The sequence below is a fragment of the Schistocerca gregaria genome, chromosome 1, assembly GCF_023897955.1.
Source record: "Schistocerca gregaria isolate iqSchGreg1 chromosome 1, iqSchGreg1.2, whole genome shotgun sequence".
Classification (NCBI taxonomy): domain Eukaryota; kingdom Metazoa; phylum Arthropoda; class Insecta; order Orthoptera; family Acrididae; genus Schistocerca; species Schistocerca gregaria.
Genome location: NC_064920.1, coordinates 1198209164 through 1198236249, shown reverse-complemented (window position 1 = coordinate 1198236249; position 27086 = coordinate 1198209164). Strand labels below are relative to the sequence as shown.

Below are 27086 nucleotides of genomic sequence, written 5' to 3'. Positions count from 1 at the left end.
ATGGATGTGTGTGATGTCCTTAGGTGGGTTAGCTTTAAGAAGTTCTAAGTCTAGGAGACTGATGACCTCAGATGTTAAATCCCATAGTGCTCAGAGACATTTTAACCATTTTATCTTGTTGGCACGCATGTTCCTGATGTTTGCTTGCATTTTCAGCTGTCTTTAATATTTAGTTTAATGTCGATACTCGGAACGGTAATGCGTGTTTTCGAGGGTCCGACTAATTTTTAGTTTCGAAAAATATGGATAAAAAAGGGAGTTAAGTCGAGCACCACATTCGGAATGTTGACTGTAGCTTTTGGAAAACTGCTACCTGTATGACAAGAGTTTACGAGAGATATAAACTTTTAAAAGACGGTCGTGAAGATTTTGAGGACGACGAGGTCGCTGGACATCCTAGCACATCAATTACTAACAATGTGGAGGAAGTAAAGAAAATGCACTGCAAAATAGCCGAAACAACATGAGAGCGTTTATCGATGATGTCAGCTTATCCTTTGACCCACACTAAGCAATTTATTCGGATGTTTTTGACATTAAGCATGTAGAAGCAAAGTTTGTTGCGAAGTTGTTGAATTTCGACCAGAAATGACATCGCTTAGACATCGCTCATGGATTTCTGAATAATGTCGACAACGATCCAAAACTTCTAAAGAAAGTTGTTACAGACGATTAAAGACGGGTATACTTATACGACGTCAAAACTAAGACCCAATCGTCCCAATGGAAACTGCCTGAAGAGCCAAGACCGGAACAAGTTGGACATGTGAAGGTTCTTCTCACTGTTTTCTTCGATAACAATGGATTGTGCGTCATGAGTTCCTGCCTTATGGTGCTACGGTCAATAAGGAAGACTACCTGAAAGTTATACACCGTTTTCGTGAAGCAGTCCGAAAAAGACACACAGAATTGTAGCAAAAACACTCGTGTAAATGGCATCACGATAGTGCTCCCGCTCACACATGAATGCTTGTTTGAGATTTGTTGGCAAAAAACAAAACAGTTATGTTCCCTAATCCACCGTAATCGCCGGACATGTTCCCCTGCGACTTCTCTCTTTTCCCAAAGCTGAAGATAATAATGAAAGGACGTCGTTTTGTCGGCACTGATGAGATGAAAAGAGAATCGCTGAAGGCGCTAAACATCATAACGAAAATTGCGTTGAGGAGTGTTTCCACGATTGAAAAAAAGCCCTGGTTCATGTGTATAGTATCTGAGGGGGATTAGTCTGAAGGTGATGAATAAATGAAGATTATACACACATCAAAAAGAGTTTTGCATCACCTCGGTTCCGAGAGTTTCACCTACAGTCTTGGCTAACATTTGCATTTATGATCAAGCATGCGTTTCTCGCGACGTTCCCATGTTTCTGTCCAGGACCAGTACGTCGATCAGCTCTATTTCCAAAGAAATATATTTTCAAAAGTATTCTGCCTCGTCAAACAGTATTTTCTTTTCTGTTCAGCCACGTATTTTCCGGTCAAGTTTCATCTTCTTTAGTGGGTTGCCTTTATTTTTCTTAGTAGCACATACTGTTACCGTGTACCTGCCTGTGGGAAGCAGCTCTACTGATGTTTTGGTATAGATTTCCATCTGCATTGCACACACACACACACACACACACACACACACACGGAGGCGGCTATAGTTATGAAACTTGCAGTTCACATTTACTAATACCGCATTCAAGAAATTGCACTAAATTTTGTTTTTCCTCCCGTTCACTATAAAGTGCTACCTTCTTCCTTTTTTTCCCCTTCTATCGCTGGCATTCTGGACCTCGACAGGCCTAGAGTGTTTCGACAGATCTGGGCCTCTTCGGGCGCTGCTATCGTGTTTAGGGGGTGGGGGGGGGGGGGGGGGGGGGTAGCCAGTCTGTGGCGGGCTTACTTGGCGGAAATTGCTTTCACCTGGCTGCCAGCAGATCGTGTGTGCGTTCGTACGAGGCCCCGGTATCGAGATTAAAAGCGCACCCCGCCGGCTTCCCGCGGGGGTGGCTCGTTCCGCAGGCAGCTGTCAGCACGCGAGAGAGATACCTGCAGCCCAGGCTACGAGGTGAGGGTACCGCAAGTAATCAGTTCTCTCCGCCAGTGATTCTCTGAAGAATAAAAAGAAAAAAATGAGGTGCTGTGTGTTGCACTAGATGTGTCTGGAAAGTTCAGTGAATGGTTTGATAGAAAGGAAATACAAGTTAAAAGTAAAATATCGTTAGTGACCTTCAAAGGTTAAGTCTACAAATCGCTTGCGCCTTTTTGCAATAGAGGGCAGTAGCAGCAAATGGTTGAGGAAGTGGTACGTCGTAAATGTCTTACAATAACTGAAATTTTTATTTGACGTTACAATACTGAAGCCACAGTCACAGTATATAACATTTTTTCGCCAACCCGTTTACAAAGAAAAAAAATTATGTACTGTGACTGTAGTTCAATATTGTAGTGTCCGATAAACGTAAAAGTTATGTTATGGTCACAATCCTTACGACAATTATGTCGGAATATAGAATCTTACAATAACATTAGGCATTTGTAAATGTAACGCCATCAAAATATTTGTAGATTTGTGATTCCATCATACAGTTATTCTCGATTGATACGTCAGCGTACTAGTCCTGTTCTCGTCAAGTTTTATTTGACGTTACAATACTGAAGCCATAGTCACAGTATATAACATTTTTTTCGCCAACCCGTTTACAAAGAAAAAAAATTATGTACTGTGACTGTAGTTCATTTTAATTTTCTTCTTTACGATGAAGAAATCTGCAACTGACGCTCATAAAATGCTGAGTGAGATCTACGGTGAGGCAACTATTAGTAAAAAAACGTTAAGAAAATGGTTTCAACGCTACAAGAACGGTGATATTGATGTCGGAGCCCGAAGTGGTGTTGGGAGAGAGTAGTTTTTTCGAAGTTACTGAAACCGACGGTAACAATCAAAGGAGATCGTTATAGAAAGCAGTTAATGCTTCTGAAACGAGCAAAAGACAGACGGCCAGAATATGTTTGAGATGTTTCACCAACTTTGTAATTACCCTGTATATTGCTTACGGTGGACTTGGTGCCCGATCTGGAATTTATCAGCTCCCAACTTCCAGGGTGAAGTTGTGCACCGCCGTCTGCTGGCTTGTAACATTTGTGAACTTGTTCCGCAACAGTTTGAAATTTGCTCCGAACACTGCATAGCACGACTCTCTTATCGGACGCTTTCAAACCAATTTGCATTTGTATCTAATGGGATACAAAACTATGGTGCCGTCTACAGACTGTTTCTTCCCTCTACATTAACATAACACCCGATATCCTCGTTAATACGCTTTGAAATGCTCCTTCTCACGTGAAGTCTCTACATCTCCTTCTACGATACACAGTGAATCGAACCTACAAGGTTTCTTCCTATCGATTCTTGGAAGTATCGTGGGAAGAATGATTGCTCGCACTCTTCTGTGCCAACTGATATTTGTGCGAGTCTAAATTTATCTATCTCTACGTGACAGAGAAGTAGTAAACTGAAGAATATTGTCGATCTTATTTCGAAAGACGCCTCTTAAAATTTTCTAAGAACCGAATGGAAACAGTTGAGTAGAAACTTTTAAGGGCAAACACAAATTTAAATATGGATAACAGATTGCAGAACATGATGGATGAATCGGGTATTAGAGAAGGAAAGATTGGCACAGTGAAGACTGAATACAGTATCAAAGTAGAAAAAGACTGGCTATCTACAGTACCTACGACTGACGTCCGCACACACTAACAGTTGAGAGATACTGAAAGAAAGCACTCCCACCATTGAAAAACAGTCAATACTGTGAAAGCGAAAGATGAAACAGATACATCTAGTAAAGGATTTCTTGCTTCAGTTTTAACGAAAAAGACTGGCGCAGACAATAGGCCTAGTCTCTGGTGATAGAAAAAGCGATGATTCCTCCAGTATAAAAAAATAACTCTCTTCCTGTGACACACCTTGTCACTAAATCCATGTTCTAATGCCCTTGCCACCGAAAATAGTACGTAATTCCCTTAAAAAAAATAAAGTTGTAATTTGACAACTATGATCGTCAAAGTTACTGGTGAACGTCAAAAAATTTAGCTTATTCTCCGGTATGATTTACGGAAAACCGTATTTCTATACAAAGTATCTCAGAAGAAATGATCAATTCTCAGTGCTATGACAGCAACGATCATTCGAAGCAAAAAAATTTAGTAAACATGGTATCTAAAATGCGTACATTAAGAGCACTTCTTCATTTCCGATATTGGTAACAACTCTCTTCTATTGCAAGTTGTTTGCATGCCATGTTTTGTGATGTTGTGCTAGTAAGGACCAAAAAAAAAAGAAAATTGTTCGGTGAACTGGCTCTGAAGTGCATACCTTAAGAGATATGTTCTTCTCTTAATTAGAAGAGATGTGTTTCACTGTACCGAAGATACAGATATGCTCACAGCTCTTAAGGTGTGCATTTTAGAGCCCATGTATACTAAAACTTTTTGCTTCGAATGATGATTGCTGTCATAAACCTGAATATTAACCATTCCTCCTGGGACACCCTGTATGGTTAATCATTCTGGGTGTATTATGGGTGGGACTGATGGCCTTAGAAGTTAAGTCGCATAGTGCTCAGAGCCATTTTTTTTATGGGTGGCTTCTATTAGCTGCCTCCACTTGTGTACACAGCGTGTTCGTCTTTTATTTCATTAACGGATCGAGTTACCGAAACGAGATCTCTGGTGTATGTCAGTATGCAATCGGATACGTAATTTTGTAACGCTTGTAGCAACCTAGATATTGAAGAAATTACGGTTTTTCTTTAAATACGACATAGATATTTGTTTTATAAGTAAAATGCCTTTTTGTTGCTCCATTCTATTTTACTCATTCCAGACGCGTTTCTCATTTTACATGAAGAAACCATTTAGTGGATTTAATCTGAAATGACTTTTTCCTTTTATGTGAGATACCTCTGGATTTGAAAACATTTCACCTCAATTTTTAAATAAATAAATTAGTAAACATCAGCTTTATTCGTCTAGATCGTGAGTTTATAAAATGATATGACGGGTTTCGATTGCGCTAGCCATCATCTTGCCATAGTTAAACATCGTTTCAGAGAGAAATACGTCTCTTGTTGTATAATCAAGTATTGATTCATTAAAACCATTATTACTCAGTATTTGTTTTACAGCAAGTGACGTGTTCCATACTGTCCAACGATGTTTTATGACCAGGCGACGACTGCTAGCGCAATCAAAACCGGTCATATCATTTTATAAAGTTTATATTGAAAATTAAGATCACTCTTCCACATTCTTGACAACATAAAGCCTTATAAAAAATAATTAAAAAATAAAACCTATTTAAATTTTTTTCCTCTCCATTGGCTGGCTGGTCCAGCAAACATTACGGATTATTTCAAAACGAAAACAGTCTTGGTTGCAAAATAATAATTATTTTATAACGCGTTCCACACTTTCGGGGCATCATCAGGTTATATAGTACCGACATTCTGCAAATAAGCAAATGTCAAAACGACCGAGAACTTAAACACACCAGCATCGCACGTTTTGACGAACGCTTATTTGCAGAATACTAAGTTAGCTGACGATGTCCAACAACTGTGAAACGCGTTATTAAATAATCATTATTTTGCAACCAAGGCTGTATTCTTTTTGAAATTACTACTTGCCGATATTCGTTTTCTCCCGGCCGAAATCTTCGTTTCCTCTCATCTATTCACAGTTTAGAGGTCTCATTATCACTCCACTCGTGTAACATCCGCGCATTTTTATGTTATCATCGTGACGAATAACTGTAAGTAATAACTTAAAATTGTGTGGTGGTAACGTGAGAACGAGGCGATGTTTTATAAGTGACAGTGCGACGACCTCCAGCCTAGATTTTGGCCGGAAAAACGAATAATTGTAACCAGTAACTTATTTGCTTGAAAATTATGAACTGAACTGTTTTCCAATATATAAATGTCTTATATAAACAATGCTGTATTATTTCAGATTAAATCCAGAGGATGTGCTAAAAGGTGAAACGCTTTTTGAACAAATAAAATAGAGTGCAGAAAGAAAACGTTTGTGTTTTATAAAACGAATATTATTTCGTTCCATTTAAAGAACGACATGATTTCTTCAGTATCTCAGTTGCTACAAGAGTAAAGAGTCATAATTGGGAATTCCAATGGGAAGATTTGGAATCTGGTTACCCTAATGGAAGTATGGTATCCCCACATAACTGCTTCAGCGTTTATCATCTTTAAAATGTAACTTGTCTTTTTAATGCCAAACCAATTTTTAAAAAAGTCAACAGCGGAATTAACAGAGCAAACTTTAGAAAAGTGACTTTTAAACAGCTGTCACTAATTATAAGCCAACAGCCATTAACTATACACCAAGAGTACATAACTTTAAATACAATTAATTACAGTCACCAAAATTAACTGTTTTTAAACTAAATGACCATTAAAAAGGTGGCATTAATTATGAACCTACTGTCACTCAATAGACAGCAAAGGTACAGAAGATTAGAAACAATTAACTGTCAGTGAATAGATAGCAAAAGTTAACCAAAATTTCCTACTCAGATTTCAAGCAAATGACTTAGAAACAGCACCTATTACTTGTGAACCCACTGTCGTTCAGTAGACGACAATATTCAGAATTTTATAAACAAGTAGCAGTCACTGAATAAGCAGCTACAGCTAGTCAAAATTCACTGCTCAGTTTTAAACCAAATGTCTTTTAAACAGCTGCTGTTAATTATGAATGATGTTTGCATGAGCCCCACCGGTGGAGAGGGGGCGAGGGGGGGGGGGAGGGAAAGAGCGAGAGACTAGGGCATACACGGAAATTAGTTAACTTGGACCGGATGGCCGCCGTCTTTACACTCCTTAAGCCTACAGGGGACTGTACCGCCTTTACTAGTGTCGAATCGGCCAAATAAACTCCAAATCACTGGTGTGTTTTCCAAAGTATGATGCCCACACGCGGACAGGCGACAGCCCACAGTCAAAACCAGACTCGACGACTTCACAGGGGTCGACTCGTTCTCCCGTGTACCATCCAGAACTCCAAACTTCTCGCGCTCCGGAATGAGTCGCTCTGCACGCCGCACACTCACTACTCGAAACCTACCTGCTTCACGGCTTTTGTCCCCACCGATGGCGTCACCGGCGTACCTCCAGACAAAGATCGTCAGCGAGGACGAAACCGCTTGAAGGCCGTGCCCACACGGCTCGAAGAGTACTACCAACGCAACAAAATTACGCCCCCGCCTGTGTACTATCATAAGCCGAAAGCTTGGATTAGATACCTTGAAAGAATGGCTCATGGAATAAAAGGGACGGAACCTTTACGTGATGTGTTCTTCGTGTAAAGTAATTTTGTTTCAGGATTACTGCTTTCGATCCGGATGAACAAACACAACCGAAGTACCTGACTGTGGTGGGCTATTGGCCCATTCAGACGGTTAGGCAGTATGTTCTACCAGGTTGTTGTCAAGCTGTTGTTCCTCCCTGTCTGCAGCTCTCGAGCAGTTCAGCTAACAATGAGCCCACAGGCCTCCCCTACAGTACTGGAGGTCAGGCACTCCGCGCGCTGTGAGCCTATTGTGAACACCGGCACTCTACTCTCTAACCTGTCAGCTTAGCTGACTCTGCCCAGGTGGCTGGGCTCGGCAGGGCTCCCCTAAATAGCGACCGACCGCGGTACAACATAACACCCCTGGGGAAAACTGCTCATGCTGCCACATTTTCATATTTTCGCAGAAGTAAGCCGGGTGATCAAAAAGTCAGTATAAATTTGAAAACTTAATAAACCACGGAATAATGTAGATTGAGAGGTAAAAATTGACATACATGCTTGGAATGACATGGGGTTTTATCAGAACCAAACAAAAAGGTATTGCTAGATGCGTGAAAGATCACTTGCTCCCGTCGTTTGGTGATGATCGCGTGCTCAGCAGCCACTTTCGCCATGCTTGGCCTCCCAGGTCCCCAGATCTTAGTCCGTGCGATTATTGGCTTTGGGATTACCTGAAGTCGCAAGTGTATCGTGGTCGACCGACATCTCCAGGGATGCTGAAAGACAACATCCGACGCCAATGCCTCACCATAACTCCGGACATGTTTTACAGTGCTGTTCACAACATTATTCCTCGACTGCAGCTATTGTTGAGGAATGGTGGTGGACATATTGAGCATTTCCTGTAAAGAACATCATCTTTGCTTTATCTTATTTTGTTACGCTAATTATTGCTATTCTGGTCAGATGATGCGCCATCTATTGGTCATTTTTTGAACTTTTCTATTTTTTTGGTTCTAATAAAACCTCATGTCATTCTAAGCATGTGTGTCAATTTGTATCTCTCTGTCTACATTGTTCCATGATTTATTCAGTTTTCAAATTTATACTGACTTTTTGATCACCCGGTAGCTTTTCGACTAAAAATTCAAATCCCATGGATATACCAGACGGTTATCATTTACTGATGGTGTCTCAAGTGCTATAGTGCGCTGAAACTATGCTGAAAAAATAATAGTTCCACTTTCTAGCACCAAGTGAAAATGAGGGGCTAAATGCGAAATGTTTACCGTTTAGACTTCAGTAAGCTGTTAGTTGCTTGGGGACGAGTCGAGTGTCAATTTCTTTTGTGAAGTAACTGTCTGTGTAAAGGGTTGAGAATGTTGAAGTTTTCCATCGCAACACAATGGCTGTTGAGAGACTGTGCACTGCTGGTAAAGTTGGTTTATCACAACAGCATCACTATCAGCGCTGCATTGCACGAATAATGCCTTCGGAAACAGCTGCGAAGAGGCTCCATGTCAATAAACCGGCTAAGGAATATGATCCAGAAATCTAAAGAAACAGGGGAATTAGGTAGGGCAAGAGGCCGAGGGAGGTGGCCCATTCCATGGCAGTTGTAGCCGACGGTGCAACAAATGCCTGAGATTCTGCAGCCAGTGCTCGAGCTGTTCCTGGTCAACAGTTCATATGATTTTGTGGCAAATTTCACACTGGTATCCCAACAAGATCAGAAGCCACTTTATACTTTATAGGCTACAACGATGCGACTTTACCTTTTGTTTTTTGGTACGCATAGAAATGAGCCGTGGAATGTTATTTGGATGGAAGAGGCACATTTTGCACTGCATGGTGCCGTGAATGCACAACACTGTCACATATGGGGTTCTAGCCTGCCACATGTTGCGCAGGAACATCCACTGCACTGAGTTTTTGTGACGTCTTTCTTCGAAGTGATGACACCTTGGGAGCCTGTTAGTTGTAAAGTGACATCTGCGCGTTATAAGGCACTCCTTGCGCAACACGTTATTCCAGCTTCGCAAGAACGCCATTGCATCCACACCACTATTTTTATGCCAGACGGGGTCGCTTGCCAGGTGAAATATTTGCTTCGAGAAACCTTCCTGATCTGAAGGACAGCATATGATGACAGATGGCTCTGAGAAAGTGTTATGCCCCGAGCAACTGTCGACAATGTCATATTACGGATGTATCGTGTTGCTGCTCGGGCAGCTATACTCGTCTTTTAAATGTGACGACATCGTCATAAACGCACCACAGCCACCGTTATCGTGTGTACGATCGTTCCTCGCCGTTTCCTGCACCCGAATCACATTCTAATTGTTTACAGTACCATATTTCCACCTCGTCGGACAAAACGGACCTATAACCTTTACAGCATATTTTGCGAGCGCAGCGATTAATGAACATACCTACCTGTTTTAGCGTCCCGCGACGTTGTTGCAGCACTCGGAACACCGTCTGTTTAATAATTACCTGGCAGCAGTGCCTCTGTTATTAAGAAGACGAATACCAGCCCAAGAGAAAATACCTCATTCTGATATCTTGAACCCTTCCAGCTAGAATTCTCTCTATCAGCCAGAGTTGACGTTTCACCTTTGCTACAACTAACTTTACTTGTTCGTTGTGTTTTACATTTCGTATCGCTTGTTGTTGTTGTGGTCTTCGGTACTGAGACTGTTTTGATGCAGCTCTCCATGCTACTCTATCCTGTGCAAGCTTCCTCATCTTCCAGAACCCACTGCAGCCCACATCCTTCTGAATCTGCTTAGTGTATTCATCTCTTGGTCTCCCTCTACGATTTTTACCCTCTACGCTGCCCTCCAATACTAAATTGGTGATCCCTTGATGCCTCAGAACATGTCCTACCAACCGATCCCTTCTTATGGTCACGTTGTGCCACAAACTTCTCTTCTCCCCAACCCTATTCAATACGTCCTCATTAGTTATGTGATCTACCCATCTAATCTTCAGCATTCTTCTGTAGCACCACATTTAGAAAGCTTCTATTCTCTTCTTGTCCAAACTATTTATCGTCCATGTTTCACTTCAATACATGGCTACACTCCATACAAATACTTTCAGAAATGACTTAAATTTATACTCGATGTTAACAAACTTCTCTTCTTCAGAAACGCTTTCCTTGCCATTACCAGTCTACGTTTTATATCCTCTCTACTTCGACCATCATCAGTTATTTTGCTCCCCGAATAGCAAAACTCCTTTACTACTTTAAGTGTCTCATTTCCTTATCTAATTCCCTCAGCATCGCCCGACTTAATTCGACTACATTCCATTATCCTCGTTTTGCTTTTGTTGATGTTCATCTTATATCCTCCTTTCAAAACACAACCCATTCCGTTCAACTGCTCTTCCAAGTCCTTTGCTGTCTCTGACAGAATTACGATGTCATCGGCGAACCTCAAAGCTTTTATTTCTTCTCCATGGCCATGGATTTTAATACCTACTCCAAATTTTTCTTTTGTTTCCTTTACTGCTTGCTCAATATATATATATATTGAATAACATCGGGGAGAGACTACAACCCTGTCTCACTCCCTTCCAAACCACTGCTTCCCTTTCATGTCCCTCGACTCTTATAACTGCTATCTGGTTTCTGTACAAATTGTAAATAGCCTTTCGCTCCCTATCGTTTACCCCTGCCACTTTCAGAATTTGAAAGAGAGTATTCCAGTCAACACTGTCAAAAACTTTCTCTAAGTCTACAAATGCTAGAAACGTAGGTTTGCCCTTCCTTAATCTAGCTTCTAAGTTACGTCGTAGGGTCAGCATTGCCTCACGTGTTCCAACATTTCTACGGAAACCAAACTGATCGTATCGATTAGGAAAATAAAATCTAAGTATTCGATCGATTTGCCAGGCGCGTACCACTAATAGGTAGTCGTCGAAGTTAACGTACTGGATTATACAATACCACCTAAACAGTCTTTCCTCCACCCATCCATCTGGGAATCCATTTCGTATGCTCGGACCTTCGTTAACAGTCTGCAGTAGGGCTCTATGTCAACATTTTCCGGAAACCTAGGAATACTGAATCGGCCTGTTGCCCTTGATGCAAGGTTCGGAGGATATCGTCCGAGAAACGAGGAAGCTGAATTTCGCACGAACGATGCACTGTAAAACCATACTGACCTCCGCTGTTATGCGTCAGTAACTTGAAGAGCTAGTGCAAGATTTTAAAAATTGTGTCTGGTCTACAGTTTCTAGGAGAGTGTTACGTTGGTCACGTGTTGCCATAACCGTAGAACTAAACATACGAGGCTGCTCAATTGTAGCGATAATGGCGTAAGTTTGCTCTTTATATACATTTGGTAGCACTACTTTACACTTTTTGTTCTTGATTCTTATCCTTTTTCTTGGTCAAACAGTCGTCCGAGCCACACGTAGAGTTATTCCACAAAAGCACATCTACACAACAACGTCTATATCCATATTCCGCAAGGGTACACCTAGCTACACGATTTACTCCGCGCTTCGCTTCCCTGTTCATTGGCGAATCACTTGTGAGAAGAACAATTGTTGGCAAACCCCCGTATTAGCTCTCCTTTCTGGGATTTTCTCGTTGTGGGTCATTTCGAAAAACGTATGGGTGAGGAGGGGAGGTATGTTTCGCCTGATTCTCTTTGGAGCCTACGATCGCGAAATTTAAACAGTGATCGTCCCATGATTCTGAACAACTTTCTTGTAGCGTCTGCCGCTGGAGTTTTATGAGATATGTGACACTACTCTAGTTTGTAACATGGAGTGTTGTTCAGCCTGAGGAGTGGTTTAATAGAGCTTTGCAGCTTACCTATGCTATACAAGCCAGTTCATCTCTGCGTTGCTACTGCAGTCGTCATCAACTTAAATCTGCCAAGCCTTGGTCTCTTTCTACAATGTTTACTCTTCTCACTTCCCTGCATTATGACACTAACGATTCAGTGATGTCTCAGAAAGTATCCTACGAACTGACACTCTTTCCGTTTGTGATCAGTTTCTTCACTCCCTAACACGTTCAGGTCCACCTTATTAATTTGCGATCTATCCATCTAGTCTCCAGCAGTATTCCGTGGCAACAGATTCCAAAAGTTTCTGTCCTCTTCTTATCTGTACTGTTCATCGCTCAGTCACTTCCATATAATGATACTCTAGGGACAAATACTTTCAACACTGACTTCCTAAAATTTAAACATATTATATGTGGAAAATTTCTGTTTTTCAGAAATGTTTGTCTTGCTATTGCCAGTCCGTTTTTTAAATCATCTTTACTGGTCGAGTAGGAAAGCTAATCTACTTCCTGAGTGTCTCTTTTCCTAATCCAATTTCGTAATCAATACTAGATTTAATTATATTGGATTCCATCGCATTTGTTCCACTTCTGCTGATATTCATCTTATAACTCTGTTTCAACTGCTCTTCAAAACGTCCTTTTACACCGAAGTAACAGAATTCGTAGAATAGTGATACACTCATATACAGACACCGCAGTACTGCACCTCTTCTGGTCTCGTCACCCTCGCGGTGGGACCCTAGACGCCTGGAAAACCATGGCCTGTCTCCATGGCCTGCCTGCCTCCAGTTCAGTTGGAGTTACTCTGTGGCCTCGCCTGCCTCCATTTCAGTTGGAGTTAGTCTGTGGCACAGACCTGACAAAGCTGAGCATCCGAGTTGTCAACAAGGCACTGAGCAAGCTGGTACTGGCTCCGTAATGGTGTGGGCTGATGGAATGGACTGGGTTCTTTCGTCCAAATGAACCTATTGTTAATTGGAAATGCTTATGTTTGACTACTTGGAGACCATTTGCAGCCATTCATCATCTTCATGTTCCCAAACAACGAAGGAATTTTTGTGAATTATAACGCACCATGTCACAGGGCAACAATTGTCCGTGATTGGTTTGAAGAACAAGGTCACCCAGATCGACCCACATGAATCCCATCGAACATTTATTGAACCCAGTCGAGAGCTATGTTCGTGCAAAAAATCGTACACCAGCAACACTTTCGCAGCTGGAAATCAATAACGGGCTAAGTACAAAAAGAATGATCCCGAGTTATATAGTTATCTTTTTACAAAAAATTTTGATGAAGAAACTTCAACAATATTTTTTTTATTTATTACCTACAGTAAGAGTGATATAACTATCAAAATTTATTAAGTTTGTTTCCTTTTATCAACGAAAATAAACATTGTATTCTGAATAAAAAAAAAACAGAACATAAGAAAACCATGCCATATAGCTATCGGAAAAAAACGAGGTAAGTGCCAATGAAAGGAAGCTCAAGCATTTATCACTTTTCTTAACAATAAACATTGTACAGGTACACAATCCTGTGATTGAATTAATTTTAATCCTTCTTTTAATTTTATAGAGCATAAAGCAATTTTAATTGACTAACTGCTCGGAAAATTTCCTATTAGCTACTTTCCAATTCGGCAGCATATGTTCAGGTTCTTTTTCTTTTCAGCTAACAATTTATTTTTACATTATTGTGAAAATAAAACAACTTTATTTCGTATATCAGTGGTACTCCCTTTTTTGAAAATGTTGTAGGTGTTCCAAATTCGTTAAATATTTTTTCTCACCTTGATGACATCAGATGCATTTTTTTCATTTGACCCCATCTACAGCGCGACCGCTACGGACGCAGGTTCGAATCCTGCCTCGGGCGTGGATGTGTGTGATGTCCTTAGGTTGGTTAGGTTTAAGTAGTTCTAAGCTCTAGTGGACTGATGACCTCAGATGTTAAGTCCCATGGTGCTCAGAGCCATTTTTGAACTCCATCTACATTCGGAAATATTTATACTCGTTGTGTTACATATGTTCGGATGTTTCTTTTTTTACAAGAATGTCCTCAGGCTGGAGATAGCAACAACAAATGGATTGCTAAGTGTCGCATTCCCCGTAAGCTTTACAAGGGCCCTAGGTACCTTACTGATATTCTTGCAACCCCTTAAATTTTTCAGTCTGAGCGAAACCTCTGTGACACAGCTTCAAACCTCCCCCTTATCGACCTTAATGACAGTGAAAAATTACACCGCGTGTACCTAATGGAAGTTTTGGAAAAGCAATCGTCATCAAAGTTAATCTGTCGGTAAAGAGGGAGGAAGGGGTACATCTAAATGAAAGGAAAAATGCAAATTAAAATTGTGGAAATTAATTTTGGAAAAGGGTAAACTTAATAAAGAAAGTAAATGTGCAGTCGTTATGTTAACAATTAAATGGCGTTAATTAGATGTTTGAGATTTGGGGAAAATTACGGTCGCCAGTCCTATGGACAACTACTACAATAACTGTAAAAGAAAGGTTAATGCACATATAATTAGCGCTAAAAGCGTGGTAACTCAAGATTGACACGTGTTGTGTGAAAACTGAATGTTTGTCAGAAGTAGTAGATTTCGCTACACTCTGACTTAATTCAGCAAATGAATTAATAAAACAGGAAAATTGAAAGTTAGTTTAGTGACTGAAATTAATAGTGAACTTTGTTTCTGAAGCACTACGAAATTCAATAAAATGAAGTTAATCTTGAATCTACACAATTTAGAAATAAGAGATTTAAATTTGAACTTTAATTACATGATTCTGAACAATTAACAATAGTAAAATGTAGTACGTACGAAATTGAGCTGCAGTCACAGGTAAGCTAAAATATGGTAACAAAACTCGCACTCTTAATTTGTGCTTGTGTAATCTAAATATAGTTCTGTTTGTTGATTGTAGCCAGCTATGAATATTTTAACCGAACTTTGAAATTAAAGCAGTGAAATGGAATGATATTACTTTATTACATTTGAATTTCAACTACACTCGGGTTCATTTCGGAAAAGGAAGGGACCATGCTTGGTAATGCAATTGAGACAATGAGCACCAAGGGTTCATGCTAGGTTGCTGTATTTTAGTTATGCAAATGGAACAGTTTGAAATCTGAGGTCTGCTATACAGTTCTAAAACTTTACCTGCTTTCAGTCTTCCTTGTCGGTTGACTGAAGGTTTGAAGTCGTCGATCGAGGAGGTGGCGACAATCACTTATTGTTGGCCGTCGTTGTTGAAGAAGCTGGATGTTGGCGCGCCTTCTTCTCGACACGGTCACCAGGCGAAACGGGCTCTTGATGTGCGCCAGCTAATGCTTCCCGTCCGCGACACCGTGTCAGAAAATATTATAGCAAGTCGAGCGCAGTTACATGCTGCCAAACCCCGAAAGCGCGGCGACTCGCGGGAGCGTCACACAACACACCTGCTCCACCGCTCTCCTCCAGCCAGACTCCCCTCTGCCCGCGCTCCACGCGGCAGAGTTCACTACCAAAGGTCCTAAACACTTTGGTTCTCCACACGACCTATCGATGTAATCGTTCGATAGCATAGTTTTCCCTAGGCAAGACCCAGCGGGAAAATACAAATAATATTTACAAAACAAACCAATTATACATCGATATATATATATATATATATATATATATATATATATATATATATATATATATATATATATTGTAAAACAATTACAATATATAAAGACACAGAAATTTCAAATCTTCAAGTTACAAAATAAGGAAAAAATTTATAGTACAATAGATGGAAATAGGAGGATATGCATTTCCGGCGTTACAGAGCACAACATCGCAATACTGCACCTCTTCTGGGCTCGTGACCATTGCGGTGGTATCGTAGACGACTGGATAACCGTGGCCTGTCCCGATCTCAGTTGGTGACAGCTGACGGTAGAGTTAGACTGTGGCACAGATCTGATGAAGCCATGGTTCCAAGTTGTCGACAAGGCACTGTGCAAGCTGATAATGGCTCCATAATGGTGTGGGCTGTGCTTAGATGGAATGGACTGTGTCGTTTGGTCCAACTGAACCTATCATCAATTGGAAATGTTTGTGTTCCCCTACTTAGAGACCATTTGCAGCCATTCATGATTTTCATGTTCCAAACAACGATGGAATTTTTATGGATGATAAGGCACCATGTCACAGGGCAACAATTGTCCGTGGTTGGTTTGAAGAACACTTTTGATAATTCCAGCGAATGATTTGACCACCCAGATCGCCCCACATGAATCCCATCGAACATTTATGGAACACAATCGAGAGCTATGTTCGTGCAAAAAATAGTGCACGGCAAGGCATTCGCAGTTGTAGAATCGAAATAAATAACGGGCTAAGTACAAAAAGAATGATCCCGAGTTATTCAGATTTTCTTTGACAAAAATTTTGTTGAAGAAACTTTAACAATATCTTTTATTTATTGTCTACAGTAAGAGTCATACGACTATCGAAATTTATTTAAAGTTTCTTTCCTTTTATCAACAAAAATAAACATTTTTTTTCTGAAAAACGCACAACATGATAAATGCAATGCCATACAGGTATCGGCAGAAACGAAGTAAGTGCCAATGAAACAAAGCTCAAGCATTTATCACTTTTCTTAATAATAAACATTGTACAGGTACACTATCCTGTGATTATATTAACTTTAACCCTTCTTTTAATTTTATAGAGCATAAAGTTATTTTAATTGACTAACGTTTCGGAAAATGTTCTATTAGCTACTTTCAGATACAAAACAGTATTTTTTGTATGTCAGTGGTAAACCCTTTCTTGAAAATGTTGTAGGTGTTCCAGTCTTCAAATTCGTTAAATATTTTTTCTCATCTTGGCGATATCAGACGCATTTTTTTTTTTTCATTTGACTCCAGCTACATTTGGAAATATTGCTATTCGTTATGTTAATATGTGTTCGGATGTTTCTTTCTTGTAACAAAAAAGTCCTCAGGTTGGAGATAGTAACCCCAAGTGGACTGCCAAGCGTCGCATTCCCCGTAAGTTTTACAAGGGCTTTAGGTACATTACTGATATTCTTCCAACCCCTTAAGTTTTTCAGTGTGAGACAAGTTTCTGTGACACAAGGCTTTGTGGCACTTAGCTCGCTTTAGCCTCACTAGTGAGCTGGTACATACCGCTCAAGGTATATTTCCTGCCTTGGATGCATTACTGGAAGCAATCATAGCGCTTAACCTGCTTTTCAGGATGTTGGCAACGGTACGCTTGGTTTCACCGGTGTTCCAGCCGCTGTCAGAATGACGCTGATTCTGTTTACCTGCAATAAACAGCTGTTATAACCAGGGGGAGGAATCAACAATGATCAACGACATGAGGATGCAGAAGGCAATGGAAACCACTGCATTAAAGACACGTAATGTGTATCCACAGGACATGTGGCCTGTAGTTGAAGAAGTGTCATGATGATCTCTCCATTGGCAAAAGATTTCGGAATAGTCCCCCATTCGGATCTCCGGGAGGGGACTGCCAAGGGGGAGGTTACCATGAGAAAAAGATTGAATAATCAACGAAAGGATAATGTTCTACGAGTCGGGGCGTGGAATGTCAGAAGCTTGAACGTGGTAGGGAAACTAGAAAATTTGAAAAGGGAAATGCAAAGCTCAATCTAGATATAGTAGGGGTCAGTGGAATGAAGTGGAAGGAAGACAAGGATTTCTGGTCAGATGAGTATCGGGTAATATCAACAGCAGCACAAAATGGTATGACAGGTGTAGGATTCGTTATGAATAGGAAGGTAGGGCAGAGGGTGTGTTACTGTGAACACTTCAGTGACCGGGTTGTTCTAATCAGAATCGACAGCAGACCAACACCGACAACGATAGTTCAGGTATATATGCCGACGTCGCAAGCTGAAGATGAACAGATAGAGAAAGTGTATGAGGATATTGAAAGGGTAATGCAGTATGTAAAGGGGGACGAAAATCTAATAGTCATGGGTGACTGGAATGCAGTTGTAGGGGAAGGAGTAGAAGAAAAGGTTACAGGAGAATATGGGCTTGGGACAAGGAATGAAAGAGGAGAAAGACTAATTGAGTTCTGTAACACGTTTCAGCTAGTAATAGCGAATACCCTGTTCAAGAATCACAAGAGGAGGAGGTATACTTGGAAAAGGCCGGGAGATACGGGAAGATTTCAATTAGATTACATCATGGTCAGACAGAGATTCCGAAATCAGATACTGGATTGTAAGGCGTACCTAGGAGCAGATATAGACTCAGATCACAATATAGTAGTGATGAAGAGTAGGCTGAAGTTCAAGACATTAGTCAGGAAGAAACAATACGCAAAGAAGTGGGATACGGAAGTTCTAAGGAATGACGAGATACGTTTGAAGTTCTCTAACGCTATAGATGCAGCAATAAGGAATAGCGCAGTAGGCAGCACAGTTGAAGAGGAATGGACGTCTCTAAAAAGGGCCATCACAGAAGTTGGGAAGGAAAACATAGGTACAAAGAAGGTAGCTGCGAAGAAACCATGGGTAACAGAAGAAATACTTCAGTTGATTGATGAAAGGAGGAAGTACAAACATGTTCCGGGAAAATCAGGAATACAGAAATGCAAGTCGCTGAGGAATGAAATAAATAGGAAGCGCAGGGAAGCTAAGACGAAATGGCTGCAAGAAAAATGTGAAGACATCGAAAAAGATGATTGTCGGAAGGACAGACTCAGCATACAGGAAAGTCAAAACAACTTTTGGTGAAATTAAAAGCAACGGTGGTAACATTAAGAGTGCAACGGGAATTCCACTGTTAAATGCAGAGGAGAGAGCAGATAGGTGGAAAGAATACATTGAAAGCCTCTATGAGGGTGAAGATTTGTCTGATGTGATAGAAGAAGAAACAGGAGTCGATTTAGAAGAGATATGGGATCCAGTATTAGAATCGGAATTTAAAAGAGCTTTGGAGGACTTACGGTCAAATAAGGCAGAAGGGATAGATAACATTCCATCAGAATTTCTAAAATCATTAGGGGAAGTGGCAACAAAACGACTATTCACGTTGGTGTGTAGAATATATGAGTCTGGTGACATACCATCTGACTTTCGGAAAAGCATCATCCACACAATTCCGAAGACGGCAAGAGCTGACAAGTGCGAGAATTATCGCACAATCAGCTTAACAGCTCATGCATCGAAGCTGCTTACAAGAATAATATACAGAAGAATGGAAAAGAAAATTGAGAATGCGCTGGGTGACGATCAGTATGGCTTTAGGAAAAGTAAAGGCACGAGAGAGGCAATTCTGACGTTACGGCTAATAATGGAAGCAAGGCTAAAGAAAAATCAAGACACGTTCATAGGATTTGTCGATCTGGAAAAAGCGTTCGACAATATAAAATGGTGCAAGCTGTTCGAGATACTGAAAAAAGTAGGGGTAAGCTATAGGGAGAGACGGGTCATATACAATATGTACAACAACCAAGAGGGAATAATAAGAGTGGACGATCAAGAACGAAGTGCTCGTATTAAGAAGGGAGTAAGACAAGGCTGTAGCCTTTCGCCCTCTTCAATCTGTACATAGAGGAAGCAGTGATGGAAATAAAAGAAAGGTTCAGGAGTGGAATTAAAATACAAGGTGAAAGGATATCAATGATACGATTCGCTGATGAGATTGCTATGCTGAGTGAAAGTGAAGTAGAATTAAATGATCTGCTGAACGGAATGAACAGTCTAATGAGTGCACAGTATGGTTTGAGAGTAAATCGGAGAATGACGAAGGTAATGAGAAGTAGTAGAAATGAGAACAGCGAGAAACTTAACATCAGGATTGATGGTCACAAAGTCAATGAAGTTAAGGAATTCTGCTACCTAGGCAGTAAAATAACCAATGACGGACGGAGCAAGGAGGACATCAAAAGCAGACTCGCTATGGCAAAAAAGGCATTTCTGGCCAAGAGTAGTCGACTAATATCAAATACCGGCCTTAATTTGAGGAACAAATTTCTGAGGATGTACGTCTGGAGTACAGCATGGTATGGTAGTGAAACATGGACTGTGGGAAAACTGGAACAGAAGAGAATCGAAGCATTTGAGATGTGGTGCTATAGACGAATGTTGAAAATTAGGTGGCCTGATAAGGTAAGGAATGAGGAGGTTCTACGCAGACTCGGAGAGGAAAGGAATATGTGGAAAACACAGATAAGGAGAAGGGACAGGATGATAGGACATCTGACATGAGGGAATGACTTCCATGGTACTAGAGGGAGCTGAAGAGGGCAAAAACTGTGGAGGAAGACAGATATTGGAATACGTCAAGCCAATAATTGATGACGTAGGTTGCAAGTGCTACTCTGAGATGAAGAGGTTAGCACAGGGGAGGAATTCGTGGCGGGCCGCATCAAACCAGTCAGTAGACTGATGACCCAAAAAAAAAAAAAAAAAAAAAAAAAAAAAAAAAAAAAAAAACCAGGAAACTCGCATAGTTTTCTATCCGACTTCACGTGGTGAGCAGTGCTAGCTGCTAAACAAGAGAATTCCCCCCCCCCCCCCCTCTCTTTCCGGCATCTCAAAGTTTCTCGCCCTCAGTTTGTTGGCGCCTCCCTCATACCATCATGCCCACACCATAGTGGTAAATAAAGTTCCATAATCTATAGTCAAGCAAATCGAATTCAGTCTTCGTGTAAGATCCTTCAGGACTTGTATCTTACAAAAGTCTTCTCAAGATATTGAGGTTTCTTCTAACCGTTATTGTGTCTCCGGACAGTACTGCAAAAGCTACAAACTCAGCTCTAAGACTCTTGCATTTACAGCCCAGTTGTACCTGTCATTTATGCCGCATGTTTTTCGTTATTTTCCCAACTACTACGCCATTCCATAAATCAGCCATCATTAAGATAATTGTCTACGACATAAAGTACTGCAATATTTTATGAATGTCAGATACTAAAAAATAAGAAACCTGTGTAAAATGTCTCGTGAAAGGAAATAAATCCAGCATTTAAAATTTGATTGCCCAAATTAAACACTGTTTTGTGAGACAGCAAAATAGCTACTACGCAGCACAAAACAAAATTTTACCATAATTTCTTCAAACTGGGGCCAACTGCTTGCTCAATACTGTAAAGTTACTTCGTTTTCCCTTTGTTCGACTGCGTTCTTTTGGTATAAGTACATACATCGTACACGATCAGCTGATTCCAGCCACTGTGGCTGTTTTTAGTTGATTCATGTGCACAAATAAGTCTGAAAAGTATGTGCAAAGTCCCGTTCACATCTGTGTCTGTAATCAAATCTATTAGTCGACAGCAGAAACAAATCGATAAAATACCTTTCAGGATTAAGGTATTCCAGAGCGCTGTTAACATTTCTCGGTTATTGACATTACTTCCGGCTTTTGAATGTGTAGCATATAGGGCTGGTAGCTGTAAAGTTTCCAGTTCAGTTCTCGTTGGTAGAGTCTTGTTTTCCTTTCATTTTGTTTCAAATGTTAATTAACGAATATTGAATCAGAATTTTCATAAACATAACGTCTTTTATTTTTAATTCCTGATCGTATGAAAATAAATTAATCTGTAATTCAGAGATGTGAAATGCCTTACTGTTCCGCGAAAAAAAGAATTACATACATCGATAATACTAACTTATATAGTACGATAATACTGTTCAGTCTGCATGGATTAAAAACTGTGTTTTTATCTTCTTTTTGATGTTTCACATGTTTCTATTATATTTTAATTTACTGTAAATATAAGAATTTTCGTGCGATTAGCAGTTAAAAATTGAAGATTATTCATTAAAAATATGATTCAGAAGCAGTCAATTAACATTTCATTTGTCAATGGACATGGAATTTAAATAACAATAAAAAGAACTGCTAGGGTGATTTCAAGCAGTGAGTAATATCACAATTAAAAAACTTTTGACGATACAATTCGGCTACTGGTAGCAGTGTTAAGGAATTAAAATGTTTTGTGTTTAACAGTCCCGAAAAATATTGCAGTCTTCAAAGGAAAACGCACTTAACTGAGTCGTCCTGGTTTCGGAAATGATATCCACGCGAAGATCTTTAAATCACGTAAGTGCGGAGAAAATCAAAGTGAGTGAGTTGACATAATCCCCTTGCAGCTTGCCAAATTCTGTGTGCAAATGACTGATAACAGAAATCCGATTTTGTGAAACAGTAACGATTAAATAACGGGAAATGTAGATACTTATAAAAGTCTTCACTTAAAACTTCCGGGCTGATAATCCGTGGTCGAAGTATGAAACTCTCTCCTGACGTTTCGTCTCCGACTGAGGGAGAGAGTTTCATACTTCGACCACGGCCTATCAGCCCGGAAGTTTTAAGTGAAGACAATACCGGCCGCGAAAGCTTACCTTGTATGAAAACTTATGAAAGTGTTGAGCAATGCATGCTCGTAACCTAGTCTCTCAGGCTCGACACGCTCCTGCAGCAGACCCGACCTATAGAACGTAAGCAAACAACTGAGCTAGCCTGTTGAGTGAGAAAGGTGCTCGCCTTGGTGCCGGCGTCCCGCGGCGCTGTAGTGCCATTTGGGCTGCCTATCCCGCAGGCGCTGGAGACGCTCAACAGCAGCAGCTCGGGCGCCGGCCGGCACTACTCGCTGGAGGACTTCTCGGAGGGCGTGTACCGCACGGAGCCGACCACGGGCACGCAGTACGAGCTGTACTTCCGCGCGGGGCGGCCGGGCGCGGCCCGCGTGTCGCTGGCGCGGCCGTTCGCGCCCCTGCAGGCGCTCGCCGTGGAGCCGGTGCCGGCGGCGGGCCGCGACAAGCCGCTGGTGCACGTGCTGCTGCCGCTGGCCGGCCGCACCGCCGCCTTCCGCGCCTTCATCGACAAGTTCGTCCGCATCGCGCTCCGCAACGACCGCAGGTAAGCCGCGCCCGGCCTCCTCACTCCGCTGCGACAAGCGTACGGGGGTGCACACTGACGAGCCAAAACATTATGACGACAGCCCAGCGCAAGATTCGGTGCCACCTGGTCTCGTTGAGGGGTCGTATGGAAAGCTGTAAGGTGTCAGGCAAATGCAACACCTTCCATGAAAACCCTGACATGATAGCAAATCCGGCAAGTATGTCACATAGCTCCCAATAAATCCTGACTCTAAATTAACCAAAGTAATACGATCGACGAGTGAGCAAATGGAATACCACAGACTAACACAAGAACGCCTAAATACATGTCATACCTTCCCACCGAGAGACAGACGCAGTTCTGAAGGGAGAAACGAGAACAGAAGCCGAGAGCAGATCCATGTTAAGCTGAAGGCCCTACGATGAGGGAAGGACACCCACGTCGCCAGCTAACCGCTAGGACCACCCAACAGCCTATGTTAAAAGATAGAGCTCTCCAGAAGAACAGTATAGATCTTACGATAACACTAAAAGGGCCACACCAGCTGCAAGTTTTAGCGTGAGACTTTTTCGAGTCTCTGTTACGTTGCAAACGTTAAAAACATTGCCCCACCACGAAAAATATAACGTTTCTCATTGGATAGACAGAATTTTGTAGGCGAACCTTAAGGTTAACATTGAGACCCTGATTGGTCAGTTGAAAACACAGCCAGATAGCATTTTTTAAACCAACTTCGGTAAATTGTAGTAAGGAGAAGTTAGGAGAGAGTTGCTTCCGAGACGGCGACGTGTGGAGCTGCGCCGCCCGCCGCCCCCTGACACTGCCTAAACACCGTCATGGTAATGAACGCACGCGATGCCGCATAACAGCGCATAACGCTTCACTCAGAACTGCAGAAGTCTCATCTGTTACATCCCCTTTTTACGTAATACTAGCGTCGATCGTCAATTAGAGCTCATGGTGTTCACATTTGCAACTACAAGTAAAAATCTGAAACGCGATGATTTTGCTGTTATATAATTATTGAGAAGCCACATCAGTCATTGTAATTTACGACAAGTTAGATACGTAATTAAAGATAATTGAGGGTCACTGTAGACCATTTTGATAGTTTTCTCTTTTATGAAACTTAACTTAAACCTAGATTATAGATGTGATAGAGCATAGGTCATCCTTCGATACATTGTAGAACTTGAAAACCCATTCAGGTAATATTCGTTGACGTCTTTGTTGAACGCAGTTGATTTTAATCATCCTGTATTAAAATATTTCCTTTCATCAATAGTGCAATTTATGAACAATGTTTTGGAAGTAGAATAAAATTTCCAATGGTAAACTTAGCTGCTTTTCCGACGTTATTTTACCAGCTAACCAAAAATACGAAAGCCTTGAACTCCTTCCACTAAATTTAGTTAGTATTAAGATTCTTAACAGGGAGTGTAGTGGAGCTGACGCTGAAATCATTAAGTATTTGGTTATATCATCGCCAGTGTCACTGAACTCTTTTGAACTCTACGTGTCATGTGTGGTCTGGCGTCTCCTTACCAGGTCCCAGGTTCAAACTAGTCAATTCCCTAAAAAACACGCTCAGAGCGTCTTTGCGCGAAAGTGGTAGGGAGACACCACGCAGAATGTTAGAAAGCGTGTAAGCGTAGCAGAGACCAATGGAGAATCGTTCTACCGATAATACTGGCGGTAAATGGGGAACCGCGCTGACATTAGCGACTTCGAGAACGCGCCTGGCAATAATCGTCGTGCTACTGTGATGAGTGTCCATCGAAATTGGTTAAAGTGAAACCACGACTGACTAGATGTACGGCGCCAAGCCTTATCGCAGTTCCGTACTGTCGCCTGATAAAAAAAGTCAGAGCCTATGTAATATCAGACCATCTGTGTGCCTGGATTGAAGAGTTTTTAGCAAACAGAACACAGCAGGTTGTTCGCAATGGAGAGACGTCTAAAGACGTTAAAGTAACCTCTGGCGTACCACAGGGAAGTGTTATGGGACCATTGCTTTTCACAATATATATAAATGACACTAGTAAATAGTATCGGAAGATCCATGCGGCTTTTCGCGGATGATGCTATAGTATACAGAGAAGTTGCAGCATTAGAAAATTGCAGCGAAATGTAGGAAGATCTGCAGCGGAGAGGCACTTGGTGCATGGAGTGGCAACTGACCCTTAACATAGACAAATGTAATGTATTGCGAATACATAGAAAGAAGGATCCTTTATTGTATGATTATATGATAGCGGAATAAACACTTCTGTAAAATATCTCGGCACAGAACGATTTGAAGTGGAATGACCATATAAAATTAATTGTTGGCAAGGCCGGTGCCAGGTTGAGATTCATTGGGAGAGTCCTTACAAAATGTAGTCCATCAACAACAGAGGTGGCTTACAAAACACTCGTTCGACCTACACTTGAGTATTGCTCATCAGTGTGGGACCCGTTCCAGGTCCTGTTAACGGACGAGATAGGGAAGATCCAAAGAAGAGCGGCGCGTTTCGTCACAGTGTTATTTGGTAAGCTTGATAGCGTTACGGAGATGTTTAGCAAACTCAAGTGGTAGACTCTGCAAGAGAGGCGCTCTGCATCGCGGTGTAGCTTGCTGTCCAGGTTTCGAGAAGGTGCGTTTCTGGATGAGGTATGGAATATATTCCTTCCCCCTACTTATACCTCCCGAGGAGATCACGAATGTAAAATTAGAGAAAGATTCGAGACCGTACGGAGGCTTTCCTGCAGTCGTTCTTCCCGCGAACCATACGCGACTAGAACAGGAAAGGGCGGTTATGACAGTGGCACGTAAACTGCCCTCCACCACACACCGTTGGGTGGCTTGCGGAGTATGAATGTAGATGTAGAACGTGAAGGCTTCAAGCCTGCCTGCTCTGCCGTGATCTGTGGCAGATCTAACAAGAGATAATAATTCTGCTGCAGGGACTCTGTTCATTGCACATTGTTGAATGTGGGGCTCTGCACCAGACGACCACTGCATTTTCCCATGTTGACACAATTACATCGTCAATATCGATTGCAATGGGCACTGAATCACCAAAATAAGGCCGTGGATCAATGTACAGGGCTCTTGAGAAAGGAGGAACAGATTTCAAATATTTATTGCTTAAAAAATACAAAAGACAAGAACACAATTCCAACGCTCCTGGACAGAGGGTTCAAATTTTTATGCGTTCAATGTGACCACCATGTGTTACACGACAAATATCTGCGATTGCAGTCTCTCCCGGAGTTTTCCACTGATCAATTCTTCCCAGGTTCTCAGCCGAGTGGTGGCGTCGTCTGGTCGCAACGTTTCATTGAGACACGTACCAATCATCTTCTGGGGGGTACGAAACTCATTGCAACGTTGCGACAAGACGACTCCACCACTCGGCTGATAACCCTAGAAGGATTCATCAGGACAAATATCAAAATGAAGGCTCACTTCCTGTCACGCACAATGCAGATGGTCCGTCGTTACCAAATTCACATTTTAAACAATGCGATTGCGATCTCACGGACATTCAAGAGTATCAGACATAGGGGGGATAAAAACGCGGTCCTTTACGTGACCCGACAGATAAAAGTAACAAGGGGTGAGGTCAGGAGTCCTGGAGGTCAATGGCGATGAAGTTCATCTTCTCTAAGCACGGCCAACGTTATCTGAATGAGACCAGCTGCTTCGTGTGTCTCAGGGAATGAGCCACTGTTTTGATATTTCTCGTGTAACACATGGTGCTCACATTGAGCGTGTAAAAGTTTCACCTTTTACCTTTCCAGTAACTTTGGAATTGTGTCTCTGTCTTTTGTTCTTTGTAGGGAATAAATGTTTTGAAATCCATTCCATGTTTTTGAATAGCCCTGTAAATGCGCCGTCTGGTTGGATATCCCATGACACACGCAAGAGTCTGTTCAGAACTTGCCTCGCACCACAGACGCCAGCCATTCACGTGGTTTTCATTCGGACCTGTGTTAGTAATCGATGGCACCATGACATTTGTTAACAACGTGAACATTATTGCGGACCACTTACATTCCTCCTTTCTTGATACCTTCCGCGACGAAAATGGCATCTTCCATCAGGATAAATGTCCGT

General features: G+C 41.5%; 1 protein-coding gene across 1 annotated transcript in view; it reads left to right on the top strand.

Moving 5' to 3' along the window:
- Nucleotides 1-27086, top strand: part of LOC126284727 (chondroitin sulfate N-acetylgalactosaminyltransferase 1) — a 492417-nt gene that overhangs the window by 403001 nt on the left and 62330 nt on the right. Inside the window, exon 6 of the mRNA XM_049983864.1 lies at nt 22683-23002. Within this exon, the coding sequence (XP_049839821.1) occupies nt 22683-23002 (320 nt within the window). The remainder of the gene's footprint in view (nt 1-22682; nt 23003-27086) is intronic.